Source organism: Manis javanica, chromosome 9 (assembly GCF_040802235.1).
Source record: "Manis javanica isolate MJ-LG chromosome 9, MJ_LKY, whole genome shotgun sequence".
In the NCBI taxonomy this organism is placed as follows: domain Eukaryota; kingdom Metazoa; phylum Chordata; class Mammalia; order Pholidota; family Manidae; genus Manis; species Manis javanica.
The window spans coordinates 58,210,378-58,230,200 of record NC_133164.1 but is presented as its reverse complement, the minus strand read 5'-3'; the positions used below and the strand labels follow the sequence as shown (position 1 = coordinate 58,230,200).

At 33.4% G+C, this 19,823-nt stretch overlaps 2 protein-coding genes across 7 annotated transcripts in view; one reads left to right on the top strand and one right to left on the bottom strand.

The window, feature by feature from the left end:
• RB1 (RB transcriptional corepressor 1) overlaps positions 1–19,823 on the bottom strand; it is a 187,326-nt gene that overhangs the window by 54,555 nt on the left and 112,948 nt on the right. The window contains exon 1 of one of the 6 annotated variants that reach the window (XM_073212652.1): positions 14,748–14,893. The exons of the other annotated variants lie outside the window; for them this stretch is intronic. Within the exon in view, the coding sequence (XP_073068753.1) occupies positions 14,748–14,750 (3 nt within the window). The 5' untranslated portion in view covers positions 14,751–14,893. Of the gene's footprint in view, positions 1–14,747; positions 14,894–19,823 lie in introns of those variants that run through there. 6 annotated transcript variants of the gene reach the window in all.
• LPAR6 (lysophosphatidic acid receptor 6) lies at positions 14,999–16,995 on the top strand. The gene has a single exon (XM_017641972.3). It carries the CDS (start codon positions 15,671–15,673, stop codon positions 16,694–16,696), a length of 1,026 nt encoding a protein of 341 aa, XP_017497461.1. The 5' UTR covers positions 14,999–15,670; the 3' UTR covers positions 16,697–16,995.

Below are 19,823 nucleotides of genomic sequence, written 5' to 3'. Positions count from 1 at the left end.
AAACAATGACAATACCAAATGATGGCAAGGATACAGAGAAACTGGATCACTCATAAATTGCTGGTGGGAATTTTAAGATGGTACAATCACTCTGGAAAACATTTGCTGGTCTCATAAAACAAAACACACTATGACCATATGACTCTGTAATCTGCACTCTTTAGGGATTTATCCCAAAGTAACCAAAACTCATGTTCATATAAAACCTACATGCATAGAAGCTTTAATTAGGTAGATAAAAAGTGATAGATAAAAACTGCAACAGCCCAGATATTCTTCAATACATGTATGGTTAAAGAAACTGCAATATATTCATATCATGAAATACTAGTTAGCAACAGAAAGGTCATTACTGATACTTACAATATCTTAAATGAATCTCCAAGAATCAGGCTGAGTGAGAAAAAAGAATCCTATTTGATTCCTTTTATGTAGCATTTAAAAAATATTAGTTTAGAAATAGAGAACAGATTAATAATGGTGTGGGTTTATGGACAGCCATAGGGGGCTGGAGGGATGTGAATATAGTTCCTCATATGATGGAAAATTGACTGTATATTGATTGTGGTAGAGGATACATGAACCTACACATTATCCCCAGATCAGGCTGTCAGGTGTTTCTTAGTTGAAGGTGGGTAGGGTAGAATCTCCCTCTATAGCATTGCTATAGAAGATATACTATTTTATAATGTAGAACATATCTGCTAAAGGGAAAAACTGCATTTTCATTAATAGTGAAACAGTTTTATCAAATAAGAAATATGTTTTTCTCACAATTTGATAGTATTTCTAACTGCAATTTTAAGTAGTTCACTTTAAATAAAATATTCTGCAAGCATATTTATTTAAGAGTAGTTGAGTGGAAGAAATTCTCTGAACAAAAATTTTTGCTAGATTCATCTCCAGGAGGTATACTACTTTGAGGAAACCTGAAAAAGCCTTCTGTATGTTACAAAGTAAGGCAACTAATCTCAACTCTCTCTTTCAGACAGCATACATCTTAGATTAAGAATTTTATTGCTTCTGACAAAATATTGTTTTTAAGTTTACTAAGTAGTAGATATAAAATGATTTTAAGTGTTTTAAAATAGCAAAGTATATTTTCCTATTTTCTAATTAACTTAAGTTGTTTTTATAAACATAAAAACATATATGCATTTTTTCAAGAAAATATTAAAGTCTAAAAAGTTAATCTACTCCTAACAAGTTTTATTTTAGATATGTCATAATAGAAGGTACTGAGGCTTTAGTAGTTTACATGTATGTTCAAGTTAGAAATTAACTTATTTTTCATATTAGAATAGTGACTAAAATCACTTTGAGAAATATATAATTTAAAACACACAGTAGAAAGTATTCTTATCTAAAGGCAGATAAAAGAAAGAGCAGTGTTCCTTCCCAAACTTAAAGATACTATTCTCTGATTTCAACTATGTAAGCATAAGAGCAAAGACTTATGTAAACATAAGAGCAAAGACCTAAGGGTTCATCAGTGAATAATGGATAAAAAAAAAATGGCTATATACACAATGAAATACTATACTACCATAAAAAAAGGAAATTTTGCCATTAGCAACAACATGGATGGATCTTGAAAGCATCAGGATAAGCTAGAATTAAGTCACAGAAAAAGACATATAGTATGATGTTACTTATATTGTGTAATTAAACAAAAAAGCTTATAGATACAGAGAAGAGATTGGTGGTTACCAGAGGTGGAGGGTAGACAAAAATGGGTTAAGGGGGTCAAAAGGTACAACTTTCAGTTATAAAATAAATGTCATGGGGAGGTAATGTACAGCATGGTGATTATAATTAGAAATAGTATACTGCATATTTTAAAATTTCTAAATCTTTAAAGTTCTTATCAAAAGAAAAAACATTTTGTAACTATGTATGGTGATGGATGTTAACTAGACTTATCACAGTGATCATTTCACAGTATCTACAAATATTGAATCATTATGTTGCAGGCTTGAAATTAATATAATGCTATAAGTCAATTATATCACAATAAAAAAGTATTTCAAAAACCTGGAAAATTATAAATGGATTTATTAGTTAGTAGGGTTATCTTGTCCCCTGCTAATCTTTACAATTTCTCTTATTATTGCTCTTTAAGAGTCTTAATAATATCTCCCTTACATTATTAAAAATAATTTATTCCTGGAAAAGATTAAAAAAAATTTTTTTATTAAGGTATTATGGAGATACACTCTTATGAAGGTTTCACATGAAAAAACAATGTGGTTACTACATTTACCATATTATCAAGACCCCACCCACACCCCAATGCAGTCACTGTCCATCAGTGCAGCAAGATGCCACAGATTCACTATGTTTCTTCTCTGTGCTACACTATTCTCCCCGTGATCCCCCACACCATGTGTACTAAACATAATGCCCCTCAATCCCCTTCTCTCTTCCTCCCTACCTGCCCTCCCCTTGGTAACCACTATCCCTTCCTGGAGTCTGTGAGTCTGCTGCTATTTTGTTCTTCAGTTTTGTTTCATTGTGATACTCCAGAAATGAGGGAAATCATTTGACATCTGTGTTTCTCCACCTGGCTTATTTCACTGAGCATAATGTCCTCCAGCTCCATCCATGTTGTCGCAAATGGTAGGATTTGTTTCTTTTCTTTGGCTGAATAGTATTCCATTGTGTATATGTACAACCCCTTCTTTATCCATTCATCTACTAATGGACACTTAGGTTGCTTCTATATCTTGGCTATTGTAAATAGTGCTGCAATAAACATAGGGGTGCATATGTCTTTTTGAATCTGAGAGCTTGTATTGTTTGGGTAATTTCCAAGGGGTGGAATTCCGGGGTCAAATGGTATTTCTATTTTTAGTTTTTTGAGGAACCTCCATATTGCTTTCCACAATGGTTGAACTAATTTACATTCCCACCAGCAGTGTAGGAGGGTTCCCCTTTCTCCGCATCCTCGCCAGCACTTGTTGTTCTTAGTCTTTTTGATGCTGGCCTTCCTAACTAGTGTGAGGTGATATCTCATTGTGGTTTTAATATGCATTTCCCTGATGATTAGTGATATGGAGCATCTTTTCATGTGTCTGTTGGCCATGTGAATTTCTTCTTTGGAGAAATGCCTGTTCATATCCTCTGCCCATTTGTTAATTGGGTTATTTGCTTTTTGGGTGTTGAGGTGTGTAAGTTCTTTATATTATATATTTTGGATGTTAACCCCTTGTCGAATATGTCATTTACAAATATATTCTCCCATACTGTAGGATGCCTTTTTGGTCTGTTATGGTGTCCTTTGCTTTACAGAAACTTTTTAATTTGATGTAGTCCCATGAGTTCATTTTTGCTTTTGTCTCCCTTGCTCGAGATACATTCAGGAAGAAGTTGCTCATGTTTATATTCAGGAGATTTTTGCCTATGTTGTCTTCTAAGAGTTTTATGGTTTCAGGACTTACATTCAGGTCTTTGATCCATTTTGAGTTTACTTTTGTGTATGGGGTTAAACAATAATCCAGTTTTATTCTCTTGCATGTAGCTGTCCAGTTTTGCCAACACCAGTTGTTGAAGAGGCTGTCATTTCCCCATTGTATGTCCATGGCTCCTTTATCATATATTAATTGACCATATACGGTTGGGTTTATATCAGGGCTCTAGTCTGTTCCATTGGTCTATGGGTCTGTTCTTGTGCCAGTTCCAAATTGTCTTGATTACTGTGGCTTTGTAGTAGAGCTTGAAGTTGAGGAGCATAATCCCCCCAGCTTTATTCTTCCTTCTCAGGATTGCTTTAAGATTTTTAAAAAACAAATCTGAAGAAATGATGTCATATGTGCTTAGGAAGTAGTGAAGTGGTCAGGGAAAAATGAAGTCATGTTTTCAGGTAACAACAGGGCTGAGTAATGGTTCTGAGTCAGAACAAGAGAGTAAGACCAAGAGTTGGTCTTTGAAGAACAGACACAGTGACAGGAATCAAGTTAGATCCAAGATTAGGATACCATGTTATCATGGAGAAAAGACAAGTGGGATAGAAGTACCTTTAGGATTCTGGATGCTCATTCAAGCATATGTAGGATAGATAACAGAAGTCAAGGAAGTCAGTTGACACAGGTTGTCAGATATCACTGCTATCAGGGAAACTGACCTCAGGAAAAGCAAATACAGTCTCTTGAGGTAATATGATGCTAGCCAAAACATAAAAAAATAAAGAGAAATGTAATAACTGTACTGGGAGACAGGTCAGGGTGGGATTTGACTTGCAATGGAACTGTTGATGTGGGGGTCTTTTTAATGAAAGACAGGCACTCTCCCAAAAGTATTCAGCTTCAAGTCAAGTAGCTAAAAAGAAAACAAAACATTCCCAGTTTATAAGGTATCATGCAAAACAAAAATAGAAGTAGATGAAGAAATTTCACCAAACTGAAGTGTTATTTAGAAATATCCAATAGCAGTGAAAATCTTGGGGACATGAGCCTGGTGAGGGAAGATGAGGCTGTAAATACAGGCTGGGGAGGGTCTTTTTAAAGACTATTTATTAAGGACTAATTCCCTGAGATACCCACATGGCTCATTCCTTCACTTCTTTCAATTCTCTGTTCAAATGCCCCTTTATCAGCAAGTCCTTTCTAGAACTCTCTATATAGAACACTGCCCTTTTCCTTCAAAATGTTATTTTTCTTCAGAGAACTTACCACCATATGACCAACTGCATAACTGTTTATTTATTGATTGTTTGTCTCCCACAAATAAAATATAAGACCAGGAATTTTGTTTTATTCGTGGCTGTATTCCCTCACCTAGGAGGGAACTTGGCACACAGTTGGCAGTCAGTAAATATTTGCTATTGAATAAACAAACAAATACCAGCACACTCAAAAATAAGGATAACATACAGACGGGGGAAAAAAAATAAATGTGCCTATCCTATTTCCCTATCTATACAGCCAGGACAACAATTCAGCCACCATTGTTTCAGTCAAGTCACAACAGTCCACTTCTATTTAACTAAAAGCAACAACAAAAGGCTGGGCTTTACAAAGGGCCCTTTGGTAGAGTCAGCCCTTCCGGTCTTCTGTTTCTAAAGGTAGTGCAGGTGGCATCTGGCACTGATAGGAAACCCTTAAGTTTTCAAAGAATGTGAAATCAGTTGATTAAAACCAGTTGATCACAGCAGCAAGCCAGTAAAAGAAGTGTCCATGGAAATTTGGTCCTGGGAATGGATTACTAATGGCCTAGAACCACACTGATTAATTCTTCCATATATCTTTGAGAATCAGTATCTGTTTAAAGGCCAGTATCTTTCTTCGAGTTCTCTGGTTGGGTTAAGAGCAAAATATCTGCATAAATGCTTAAAGTCAAATATGTTTTTGCTTTAAAGTGTACTTGCAGTAGAGTCACTGAACTAGATTTAAAAAATCTGTCATTTGTAAAAAGGAAAAAGGGGGAAAAAAAGAAATCTAATCAAATGTATACTGTTTTATTTTTAAGGCCAAAACTTTAAAAAATAGAAATATTAAATTGGGTATAAAAAACTAAGAACCACTGTTAAGAAAAAAAACGATATGTTTCTTTAGATCCTTTTCCCATTTTTGAAATGGGTTACTGATTTTTGTTAGTTTTATTCTAATAGATTTCTGTAAGGAAATTTGCCAATTAACCATTATGTAGAGTTCAATATGATAGACTACATTTTCTTCCTACTTCATGTTTCTTGAAAAATCTTATTCTTTAAAGCTGCAGGCATTGTATAATACCTAGAAAACCTTCAGTACTCTTAGTTTTAAGTGCAATTTTTTTCCCAGAAAATTTATGAAATCTTTTTTTTTAATGGAGTCATTTTTTACATTTAAGTTCTTGACTTAGCTAGAATTTATTTTGGCATTAAGAGTAAATTACAGTCCACATTGTTTTTTCAAACTGTGGCCCTGATGATATATTTATTGAATTATCCATATTTTTCCTCCACTAATTTTAAATTCTAGCATTATGATATATTCTCCTAAGTTCAGAGTCTATTTCTCGGTTCAATTTCCCTCATAACTAAAGAAATGCAAATTAAATGAGATACCACTTTTGACCTATTAATTTAGGAAAGATTTATAAGTCTCATAAAAATCTGGTTTAGGTGAGAGTGAGGGAAAATAGGTACTACTGATGAAAAACAAACAAAAGGGCAAGATAAATTTTCTTAGAAATAAAAATTGCTACAAGATATATATGCTGAAAGAATACACACACACGCACACACAAATACATATTCCTCCTGGTGAACAAACTATATTAAGGACATGCACTGAAAATATACAGGAATTTTTACTGGAATGTCATTGAATTTATAGATTTGTTCCAGGAAAACTGCATGTCACACATGTAAGTGTTCACTCATGGTGTCCAATTAAAGTTCGGGATCCTTTGTTTTCTTCTGCACTTTTCCTATTGTGTTTATTCCTAAGGTATTTTATACTATTTGCTGTTTTAAGTTGAATCTTTTTCTATGAAATTTTCCAGTTGATAATTGCTGATACAGAAAGTCATATTTAATGAGATTGGCAAAAAAAAAATAAGCATTCCTTGTATTAACAAAATGACAATAGAGACAATCTCAAAACAATAAAATCAGTCATCTTACAAAAAAAAATCAGTAGGAAATTATTTAAAAATTATATGTGTATACAAAGCCCCAACTTCTGTGGGATGCAGCAAATGCAGTTCTAAGAGGAAAGTATATAGCAATCCAGGACTATTTAAAGAAGGAGGAACAATCCCAAATGAATAGTCTAAAGTCACAATTATTGAGATTGGAAAAAGAAGAACAAATGAGGCCCAAAGTCAGCAGAAGGAGGAACATAATAAAATTCAGAGAAGAAATAAATAAAATTGAGAATAATAAAACAATAGAAAAAAAATCGATGAAACCAAGAGCTGGTTCTTTGAGAAAATAAACAAAATAGATAAGCCCCTAGCCAGACTTATTAAGAGAAAAAGAGAATCTACACACATCAACAGTATCAGAAATGAGAAAGGAAAAATCATGACGGACCCCACAGAAATACAAAGAATTATTACAGAATATTATGAAAATCTATAAGCTAACAAACTGGAAAACCTAGAAGAAATGAACAACTTCCTAGAAAAATACAACCTTCCAAGACTGACCAAGGAAAAAACAGAAAATCTAAACAACCAATTACCAGCAAAAGAACAGAATCGGTAATCAAAAAACTACCCAAGAGATCAACAGAGGTGAGGCTTAGAACCTCACCCCCCCTGTTCTGAGAGAAATCTTCTGCATCTGTGGATGTTTTATTGCCCTTGACTAGCTTGGAGTAACACTTAGTTACAGGCACACACCTGATCTTGGAGTAACACTTAGTCTACAGGCACACAACATTTGCTCTCTTACAACACTAAACTATGTTTTCTACCTTTATCTTGCATCTACCTACCACTTCAGCATTTTATTCAAAATAAAAATAATAATAATAATAATAAAGGGAGAAATGTGGTATCCACATATAAATCAAGTATAAAAATCAAACGAATATTCATATTTGAACTGATTGTTTATAGTTCATAATGCATGATCAAAACCAAAAGTTTCTGTGATGACTGCCCTTGTACTGTTCACCATGTAACTTATTCACTATGTAAGAATTTGTTCTCCATGTAAGAACTTGTTCGTTATGCTTCAGAAGATTGGAGACTGACGAAAATTAGGCTTGGGGTGGATTAATGATTGCGCATTGAGCATTGACTCCCCTATACAGAATTTTATTGTTGTTAACAACCATTTGATCAATAAATATGAGAGATGCCCTCTCAAAAAACAAACAACAACAACAAAAAAGTACAGACTTCTAATTGTAAAATAAATAAATAACCAGGATGTAATGTATAGCATAAGGAATATAGTCAAAATACTGTAAAGACTTGGTATGATGATAGCTGGTAGCTAGAATTATCATGTATATAAATGTTGAATCACTGTGTTGTACACCTGAAACTAATGTAATACTGTGTGTCAACTACCCTTCAACAAAAAATAAAAAAAATAAATAAAATATTTTTAAAATAAAACAAAACAAAAAAAAACTACCTAAGAACAAAACCCCTGAGCCAGATGGATTCACTGCCAAATTTTATCAGACATATAGAGAAGACATAATACCCATTCTCCTTAAAGTTTTCCAAAAAATAGAAGAGGAGGGAATACTTCCAAACTCATTTTTTGAAGTGAGAATCACTCTAATACCAAAACCAGATAAAGACCTCACCAAAAAAGAAAATTACAGACGAATATCCCTAATGAATATATATGCAAAAATACTCAACAAAATATTAGCAAACTGAATTCAAAAATACATCAAGAAGATCATAAACCATGATCAAGTGGGTTTCATCTCAGGGATGCAAGGATGGTACAACATTCGAAAATCCATCAACATCATCCACCACATCAACAAAAAGGACAAAAACCACATGATCATCTCTATAGATGCTGAAAAAGCATTCGACAAAATTCAACATCCATTCATGATAAAAACTCTCAACAAAATGGGTATAGAGGGCAAGTACCTCAACATACTAAAAGGCCATATACGATAAACCCACAGCCAACATCATACTTAACAGCGAGAAGCTGAAAGCTTTCCCTCTAAGATCAGGAACAAGACAGAGATGCCCACTCTCCCCACTGCTTTTCAACATAGTACTGGTGGTCCAAGCCACGGCAATTAGACAAAACAAAGAAATACAAGGCATTCAGATTGGTAAGGAAGAAGTCAAGCAATCACTGTTTGCAGATTACATGATATTGTACATAAAAAATACTCTAAAGACTCCAGTGCAAAAGTATTAGAACAAATATCTGAATTCAGCAAAGTTTCAGGATACAAAATTAATACACAGAAATCTGTTGGCTTCCTATACACTAATGATGAACTAGCAGTAAGAGAAATCAGGAAGAAAATTCCATTCACAATTGCATCAAAAAGAATAAAATACCTAGGAATAAACCTAACCAAGGAAGTGAAAGACCTATACCCTGAAAACTACAAGACACTCTTAAGAGAAATTAAAGAGGTCACTAACAAATGGAAACTCATCCCATGCTCTTGGCTAGGAAGAATTAATATTGTCAAAATGGCCATCCTGCCTAAAGCAATCTACAGATTCAATGCAATCCCTATTCAAATACCAACAGCATTCTTTAATGAACTGGAACAAATAGTTTTAAAATTCATATGGAACCACAAAAGACCCCGAATAGCCAAAGCAATCCTGAGAAGGAAGAATAAAGCAGGAGGTATCTCGCTTCCCAACTTCAAACTCTACTACAAAGCCACAGTAATCAAGACAATTTGGACTGGCACAAGAACAGACCCACAGACCAGTGGTACAGGATAGAAGAGCCCAGATATTAATCTAAACTTATACAGTCAATTAATATATGATAAAGGAGGCATGGACATACAATGGGGAAATGACAGCCTCTTCAACAGCTCGTTTTGGCAAAACTGGACAGCTACATGTAAGAGAATGAAACTGGATCACTGTCTAACCCATAGACAAAAGTAAATTCAGAATGGACCAAAGACCTGGATGTAAGTCATGAAACCATAAAACTCATAGAAAAAAACATAGGCAAAAATCTTGTGAACATAAACATGAAGAACTTCTTCATGAACATACCCCCCTGGGCAAGGGAAACAAAAGGAAAAATGAACAAGTGGGCCTATATCAAGCTGAAAAGCTTCTGTACAGCAAAGGACACCATCAATAGAACAAAAAGGCATCCTACAGTATGGGAGAATATATTCATAAATGACAGATCTGATTAAGGGTAGACCTCCAAAATATATAAAGAGCTCATGCACCTCAACAAACAGAAAGCAAATAATCCAATAAAGAAATGGTCACAGGAGCTGAACAGTTTTCCAAAGAAGAAATTCAGATGGCCAACAGACATATCGCTAGTCATCAGAGAAATGTAAATTAAAACCACAATGAGATATCACCTCACACCAGTAAGAATGGCTACCATCCAAAAGACAAACAACAACAAATGTTGGTGAGGTTGTGGAGAAAGCGGAACCCTCCTACACTGCTGGTGGGAATGTAAATTAGTTCAACCATTGTGGAAAGCAGTATGGAGGTTCCTCAAAAACTAAAAAAAGAAATGCCATTTGACCCAGGAATTCCACTTATAGGAATTTACCCTAAGAATGCAGCAGCCCAGTTTGAAAAAGACAGATGCATCCCTATGTTTATTGCAGTACTATTTATAATAGCCAAGAAATGGAAGCAACCTAAGTGTTCATCAGTAGATGAATGGATAAAGAAGATGTGGTACATATACACAATGGAATATTATTCAGCCATAAGAAGAAAACAAATCCTACCATTTGAGCTAGAAGGTATTATGTTCAGTGAAATAAGCCAGGTGGAGCAAGACAAGTACCAAATGATTTCACTCATATGTGAAGTATAAGAACAAAAGAAAAACTGAAGGAACAAAACAGCAGCAGACTCACAGAACCCAAGAATGGACTAACAGTTACCAAAGGGAAAGGGACTGGGGAGGATGGGTGGGAAGGGTGGGATAAGAGCAGGGAAAAAGAAAAGGGGCCTTATGATTAGCATGTATAATGTGGAGGGGGGCATAGGGAGGGATGTGCAACACAGAGAAGACAAGTAGTGATTCTACAGCATCTTACTATGCTGATGGACAGTGACTGTATCAGGGTATGTGGGGGTGACCTGGTGATGGGGGGAGTCTAGTAAACATAATGTTCCTCATGTTATTGTAGATTAATGATACCAAAAAAATTTTATGTGTATATATATATATATATATATTCTAAAGCATTTCAGTTGAATTGAAAACATATAATGTATATTCATTAAAAATCTCTTTCAAGGCTCTTCTTTGAGTAGAATTCTAACTTGTTTTTTTCTATAAACCATACCAAGAATGTGTGTCTGTGATTTTCACTATGTGTAGTAGAGTGAGGACATAAAGACACCTGCAAGGCAGTCTGAAAACCAGAAAACCAGAGAATCAATCCTCTCATTTTCTTATGACATTTTTTACAGAAGTATATACACACCTAACTCAATAATATATTGTCAGCAACTTGCTTCAGAGGCACTCTAAAGCACCGAAGTTGGTTTTCCTAAAAACAACTTTTTTGCCCTTGCATTTCAAAACATTATATTAACACATATAACCAGCAAGTATGTATTGGGAACAAACACACTTAATTTTAATATGCATACAATTTCATTGTTGGGAACAAAAGAACTCAGGTGTATCAAAGAGTAGCTTTCTAGCCACAAGCATTTAGCCTTCCGGAGCATCCTGACAAAGCAATCCTTCTATATCTCCACCCCTTAGTAATGGGTAAAAGAAAGTCAACAAATGATTATTGAAATAAACTGCAGAGTACCTGGATTTGTGATAATAAACACTGCTGGAAAAATGTTAAATTTACTATTCACAGAAAACCCTTCTTTTAATTATTTGAAAGAAGCAGAAATATTTCCTTCTTCTGTTTAATACTTGGTATAGATAGCACTTTTTCCAATTCCAACCATTTGCTTAATAAAGATGAAGCTAAAAATGAAGCATGGTTGCACTATGATTTTAATCTACAGAAGAACAGAGAACTCTAAGAAATTAAGCTAAATTTATGTAATAATTTTAGAATTTAGCATTTCAGAAAAAAAGTCTATATAGCTTACACATATAAAAACAGTTCTTTAATTAACAGTCACTAAGCTATGAACCGAGGTTCCTATTCTATATCAACAACGAAAAAAAAAGATTGGGAGCTACCTGTTACAGTGGGAAAACTTGACTGTCCATCAGGAAACTAAGATTTTAGTTCCAGTTCTCTGTGCACTCACTGAATTGTACTCTTTGACAAACATGTACAAGGAATTAGGCTGGGTACTTAGTAGTTAGGATCTGGTTTCTAGTCTGACTTCATTATTCTCTATCACTTAATCACTCTGAATCTTAGACAAATCATAACTTCTCTGAATTTTAGTTCTTGATCTGTAAAATGGAGACAATAATCTTTGCTCTTTTTATCATTCAAAATTAGTGTGAAGATTAAATTAGAAACATAAGGTCTGAAAACGATTCAAGAGATACAGTTCATTACTCCTCCGAATATCTAACAGAGAAGTTAAGTTACTTGCTCAATGTCACATTAGTTTTTAGTACCACAGCTGGGATTAAAATCTAGGTCACTTAATACCTAGACTGACTTTTTTCACTACATCTTGCTGCTTCCAAATTAGGTGAAATATTTTGAAAACTATAAACCATTTAGCCTTCCTTAACTGGATTTTGTGATTAAAGTTCTATGCCCCACAACGTATGTTGCATATAATGAATTAACTTTTAGGAATTTAGAGTAGAACTAATTATGTAGAATCCTTGTAAGAATTGGGAATATAGTTATTCAAATCATTTTCTGTGGTTTTGGTTGAGAAAGAGAACATGACTATACTAATGGTAATATATTAAGACATTATTACCAGGCATAGTTCTAGCCTTCTAGTCTTATAATCTGAAACTTTTCATTGCTTTAAAGCCTAGCCTTCTTTAGACAGCATCTCATTTAGAGTCCTTTAACTGACTTGGTTGACTCTCATCTCCATTCTGTCATATCTTATGTAGCAAGTATTTCTTTGTTTTCCAATCTTAATTGAGTTGCATGATTCTATTAATCTCATGATTAAAAGAGGGCACACTAAGGACTATGGAAGTGCAGAAAAGGAATTGATGAGATTGAGAGGTCTCCAAAGAAAAATGTGATAGGATTTTAAAAGGCAGAAATGCAGGAGCAGGTGGGGGGGGGGGGTTGGAGGTCTTGGTTGGGGGGCAGCAGGGATAGGAATAAAGGAAGAAGGGGCAACTCCAGTTTGGGCAGTGATAAATGTTTACTCCAGTTTTATGTCTTACACCACAACATTCCTACTCCTCTTAATTTCCTTTACCCTCTTTGCTTGAACTTGCTTCAACCATTATTTCTATCCACTTTTACTTTGTTATAAATCACCATTCAACACCCTTTATATCTTTCTTCTTCTATTTTCACCCGACCTTAGAAACTGACTCAATCCTTTGAACTTGGGTAGATGACTCCAGTAAAATCTAACAAAAAGTGTTAGGTGTTTACAATAATGGCAGAAAGGCAAATCACTTTCAAATGATAATCAATATACTTATTGTAATATCAAATTTGTCCAGAATGTAATGAATTTTCCTTTTAGGCCAAAAGATCTTTTTAAATAAAATAAATATAATCTATCAACATAAATTAAAAATATTCATTTCTCAAATTGAAAAAGTTTTGTTCATTTCTAAATCTAAAGAGAAAATTTGTTTTCACAAGCATCCAAAATGAGAAACCTTTAGGTTTTCCTAGGTGTAAATTTGAGATGGAAAATAACCTTGATATCTCATCATGGCAAACATTTGCTCCATTTAAAATGAATAAAATAAGTTTTGAATATTTTCTTACATTAAAAATTTTTTTTGCCACTTTCTTTTGAACAAATTTATTTCAGTTTAGGTTTCACATAATCTCTCATTCAATTTTTCCACATATTTCATACCCTCCATGTTTTAGGTACATCTCCAATTATAACCACTGAGACTGTTAATAAGAGAAATCTTTAAAGTTTTGATCAGTTCATCTTTGATCAATTTTATAATAAGAGAACATGGCATCTTATTTGTGCTTTGGAAAGGAAAGATCTTTTAAAGAAGAAATGCTATGTAGAAATATAAAGGAAAGGCTTTTTTAATGTTAAATCTTTACAGTGAAAGAAAATATTAACAGAATTCTTCCTGTATTATGAGACAAGGCTTACACAAAGAATATTTCTTGTACATATTTATTATACCACCTATTTTCATTAGAAATCCTTAAACATAAAGAATGAAAAGTTGACTCCTTGATTTGTTATACCTAAGAGTGAAAAAAAAAATCTAGCAGCTTAAACATTCAAAGTAGACAAAAAATCAGAATCAATGTAGAAACAAGGAAGGGCCCTTTGAGCAATCCAACTCCCTCATTTTACAGCCAATAAATCAGAATCTTAGAAAGGTCAAGTGATTACATATCAAGCTTCTCTGATTCTCTTATCTATGCTCTTTACACAAAACTTTCACACTTAGCTATTTAAAATTAAAAAATTATATATTTACATTTTGTTGTGTACATATGCAACTTTACTTTATTCACAAGGAATATGCATTAGGAGCTAACAGTCTAGATTCCTTCTGATCTTTCCATACAGAAAGCCTTTCAAAATATTTCAGAGATTTCCAGGTATTTCAAGAGAAATAGTGGTAATTTAAATATTGAAAGTGCTCTAAAATATTAGTTCAATTTTATAGAAAGAGAAAGGAATTTAGAAAATTATTAAAAGTTAATGAGATCCAAGATTGAAGTCATTCACAATCATACTAAATAAATTAAATTAAATCTTGAGGAGCTATTATGGAAAACAGAAGCAAAAAGTGGCAAAACTACTCTTGGTCTCTCAGTTAAATCCTTTTTTATAAATTTCTCTTTTTCAGTCATTAAACATTTTTTAATGCTACATTAAAATATCACTAACAATTCCAATTCATATATATTTTAAAAAAAGTAATATCCTAAACACAAAAATCAAATAGGAGACATGCTAATTTCTCTCTCTCTCAATTACAGCTACCATTAAGAAAGGAAAGGAAAGAAAACTCTTACCATTAAGAAAAGAAAGGAAAGATGAACATCCCAGAAGGCATTTCCGCATAAAAAGAGTTAATGGGCAGCCAGCTCAGCAAAACACTCAGTGACCATTTGCAAGCTTCCTAGGTATATTCCCAGCAGACACATTATCAGATTAAAGGAACTGCAAACAAACTGGGCCGAAACCTTTCTTTGTCCAAGCCCTGCCTCTTCTTCCTGTGATGTCATATTACAAATCTAGCAGGCCTTTCTTTGTCACTTCAGAGAAAGCCCATCTCACAATACAGTTGGCAACGGAGAAAAAGAACTCAAATAGAGCAAGAACTAACACGCTTAGGAATTTATTTTGGAACTTTTAAAAGACTCTTCTGCTCACCACCATCTGGAATTCACTGCAGGAATACCAGACAGGAAAACTTCATTTAAAAGGAGAAAGAAGTAAATGAGACCAAACTGGGAATGTTTGAGTCTGAAACTCTGTCTTGAAAAGCAAAATAAAGTTAGTGACTTCAGCTTAAACATTCTGGAGCATAAAGAAACTTTAATTTTGAAATATTCACCTTGACTACTGAAATACAAGTTTACAAGAAGAGTAAAGAAACTCGCAGAACACAAGTTTTCTTTAAGTTTATAATCCAATGGGGTGGCTTCACTGACTACATTTTTTAAAAGTTGCTCATCTGTTAACGAAGCCCTGGATTGTGTGAAGACTAGAAAATAAGGCTATTTTCCGGTTGAAGAACCAAGTGGAAACTATACAGCAAATTTCATGTTTCTTTTTGAGATTTCAGAGAAAAAGGAAATATTTATAAAATCACCCAAAGACCCAAGGAATTTGCATATACTTTGGAGGTTATAAACTGGTCACAGTCTGAATACCAAAGCGGACTGCAGCTGACTAAAGGACTTCAACACTGTAAACTGGACGTGCCTTTATAATGGTAAGCAATAACAGCTGCATTTATGATGACTCCTTTAAGTACACTTTGTACGGGTGCATGTTTAGTATGGTGTTTGTGCTTGGGTTAATAGCCAACTGTGTTGCCATATACATTTTTATTTGCACCCTCAAAGTGCGAAACGAAACTACAACTTACATGATTAACTTGGCAATGTCAGACTTGCTTTTCGTTTTTACTTTACCCTTCAGGATTTTTTACTTTGCAACACAGAATTGGCCATTTGGAGATTTACTTTGTAAAATTTCTGTTATGCTGTTTTATACCAACATGTACGGAAGCATTCTGTTCTTAACCTGTATTAGTGTAGATCGATTTCTGGCAATCGTCTACCCATTTAAATCCAAGACTCTAAGAACCAAACGAAATGCAAAAATTGTTTGCATTGCTGTGTGGTTAACTGTGATCGGAGGAAGTGCACCAGCAGTTTTTTTTCAGTCTACCCACTCTCAGGGTAACAATACCTCAGAAGCCTGCTTTGAAAAATTTCCAGAAGCCACATGGAAAACATATCTCTCAAGGATTGTAATTTTCATTGAGATAGTGGGATTTTTTATTCCTCTAATTTTAAATGTAACTTGTTCTAGCATGGTGCTAAGAACTCTAAATAAACCTGTCACATTAAGTAGAAGCAAAGTAAACAAAACTAAAGTTTTAAGAATGATTTTTGTACATTTGGTTATATTCTGTTTCTGTTTTGTGCCTTACAATATCAACCTTATTTTATATTCTCTTATGAGAACACAGACATTTGTTAATTGCTCAGCAGCAACGGCAGTAAGGACAATGTACCCAATCACTCTCTGCATTGCTGTTTCAAACTGTTGCTTTGACCCTATAGTTTACTACTTCACGTCAGACACAATTCAGAATTCAATAAAAATGAAAAACTGGTCTGCTAGGAGAAGTGACTCCAGATTTTCTGATCAAGGCACTGAGAACTTTATTCAACATAACCTACAGACCTTAAAAAGTAAGATATTTGACAATGAATCTACAATATAAGCTGCCTGAAATAAAACCACTGGGACTTCACTGGACAGAACCTTCAAGTTCTTTCAACTGTGAAACATGTTTTCTTGGACAACTGTTTCTCCACCTCCAAAAGAAAATAAATAATGTGGACATTTTCAAGTTATTAGCACAAAAAAAGTGTTAAGAATTAAGATGTATTCTATTCGTGTGTACATTCCTTTTTATTTTTCGGAGACATTTTGATTTGTACCTTCCTCTTCAATAAAAAAAAATTCCCTAAAAGTTATTCAAAATCTAAAAGGGACTGTTTACATCATGTGATAACAATGTATACTGTGTTTGAGTTTCTTGGTAATTTTATACTAAATGGTCTACAAATACCGAGTTTCACTTAATATTTAATATTTTTATTCCACATATATCTAATTTCTATTTCAATTTGAACTGAAACTACTGATCATGTTTCTTAAACCATAACATAAATGAGAAAGGAGAGTAATTTGAAATAATCAGTATGTGTTTTTGGAGTATTTTTTGAAAATACAGCTATAAATTTAGTCTCTGAGCATCTAGAGTAGACAATATATAGTATTTTGTCTTTAGGCAATTCTTAAAAAGCATATGCTATCTAATTCTATACTATAGTATGCTTTAAAAATCACTATTTTAATCTGTTTTCTGGATATCACAATACCCAATTTCAAAATGATATATGCCACAAAAATTGAGAGGGTGAAAACTTAACAAAATGTTTAGCTAAGCACATTTCAAAATTAAGTATTTGTAGAGGTATAATTTTAAAGTACATTTATGTCATGATAAGTAACATTGTAAACATTTTAGTGAGAGAGACACCATAGACAGTGAGATAGTGAAATACAGTAGCTGGCACTTAGAATCTAATAATTTAGCTATCTGCATATTACTTCCTCTCCCTCTTTTGACCATTTAAAGGCAAATATTGAATAGCTGAATTATTATTTCAAGTAGGCAAAATATTATTGTATGTCAAAACAATTTATGAAGTAAGGACATATAGTTCTTTACATAAAAAGCAGCAAAACTACAGGGCCAAATAACTAAGTACAATTACATTTTTATTTTAATAAACATAAAAAAGGTATCACTTTCTGCTATAATTTAGATATGAAGTACCAACTACACTAAAACTTTTTCATTTGCCAACATACTTTTTTTTTTTAATTCAAGCAGGTCTCCATTAACTTAAAAAGAATGCTTTTTATTGGAGAAAAAGGACATAAATTCAGCATTCAAGCTATCTGATTTTTACCATTATCTTTCAAGTCCTGAATACAACTTTGGATAAATACTCAAGATTTAAATTTGATTTCTGCTGTTCTTTGGGTTTGGGCTGCAATAATTTCAAACAAATCATAGTCATTTGCTAGATAAGTAAACCTATTTTCAAAAAGAAAAGAGTGAGGTTTTCTTTAGGGAACTCTGGTTTCCTTCAATCCTACAGCAAAATAAATCATTAAAAAACAACTAGTGAAGAAATTAAGCAAATTTCCTTTATAACCCAAGAGAAGTATATATGTTATAAACAATTTTTCTTCCCCTTACCCTCAAGTAGCATTATTTGGTGGTATATCTCAGAAAATACATTTAGCACTTGGCATTATTTTTGAGTTGTAAAGCAACTAACAATTTAATGATGTGGAGGAGGGGCATGGAGTTTGTAACTGAAATTTCCCAGAATTTTCCTTAGCAAGATCTTAAAGGATGTATAGTACTTAAAAATACAAACAAAATAGTCATCAGTATTTTCATTATTGCACTCATGTGGGAATTTTGTTGCCTTTTTGTCACCAGGAAGATAAAGTTACAAGATTCTTTACAAAGTAACACAACAGATAACAAATATTAGTTTCCCTATCCAGAACTTCAAATCTTGTGTAAACCTTAACTACGTGGACAGAAAGAGTAATGTGGACAGAAAGAGTACTGAAGTTATTTTCCTTTGTTAGCCTTGCACTTTAAGGCAAATTATATATTCTGAGGGTCTTCTCTTGCCCGTTTTCCCCCAGAAAACATATATTAATAGAACTCAGAGGTTTTTACTTTCTGTTAATCTTAATGTCACCGTACCAAGTTCTCCCTCCCAAAAATTTGTGCCCATTATTTTAACAGTTTTATCAAAGAGTAGATGATTTAGCTAATTTTTTTTCCACATTAAAACTCTTCAAAGAAAAAGATGAAAACATTTTTGAGGTATGGGAAAACAGCTTTCCAGCATCCTAATGACTGGTTCTGAACTTAGAAATGGTCTTTCCTGAGAAAACACCAACCAAGTAAGTAGTTGTAACTAGTATGAAACATATGTATGTATGAAACATATGTACTGTAAATAACACATCCACAAAAAAATTTAATGAAAATGAAGACACTACTTTATCAAGGAATTTTGACTTTAGATTCTACATCAAAATACTGAAAGTAAATTTGAGAGATAAATCTTTTTATTATAATATTACTATATTCCCTATATTATATTTTCATCCCATGAATTACTTACAGTTGGAAGTTTATACTTCTTTATCTCCTTCACCTATTTTACCCATCTCCCCAATCTTAATTACAGACACTGGTATTTAATGAAATTATTAGTTAGCCAGTTGAGGAATATAAATAGGAAATGGAACATCAGCATTTCCTGGGAAACTGAGAAACACTTAATTTATGACTGCTATATAGCTAGCAGGAGTCTGAAGCAATTGCTTTTTGGTCTTACCAGTTTGGACTCCTGATTAAATAGGTACCTGGTCTTTTGTCAATATATTAAAGTTACTATTGATTAGCAGAATCTTTACTACCTCCCCAAACCCAAACGTTTAGTGCCAGCATACCAATGGAACCCCAAATGTCACAAATAAGGGAGATGTGATGTGGAGCTCTTAGTTGAGAATAGATTTTTATATAGACAGTTTCACAAACAGTGCCTACTAGTGCATGAATCTTAAGGAGACCCTAAGATAAACTGTTTTTAAAAAGCTCTTTTGTGCTAGCCTGGAAACCAAATTACCCATTTATAATACGACTTTTAGGAAATAAATTCCAAATTAAAAGAACTAATGGAAAAACTTAAGGACACAGAACATAGAGGATTTACAACAATATTATTTAATTAGCAACTTTT

What these genes read in the sequence shown, in the direction of transcription:
- LPAR6 (XM_017641972.3), top strand. Translation starts at nt 15,671, where the DNA reads ATGGTAAGCAATAACAGCTGCATTTATGATGACTCCTTTAAGTACACT.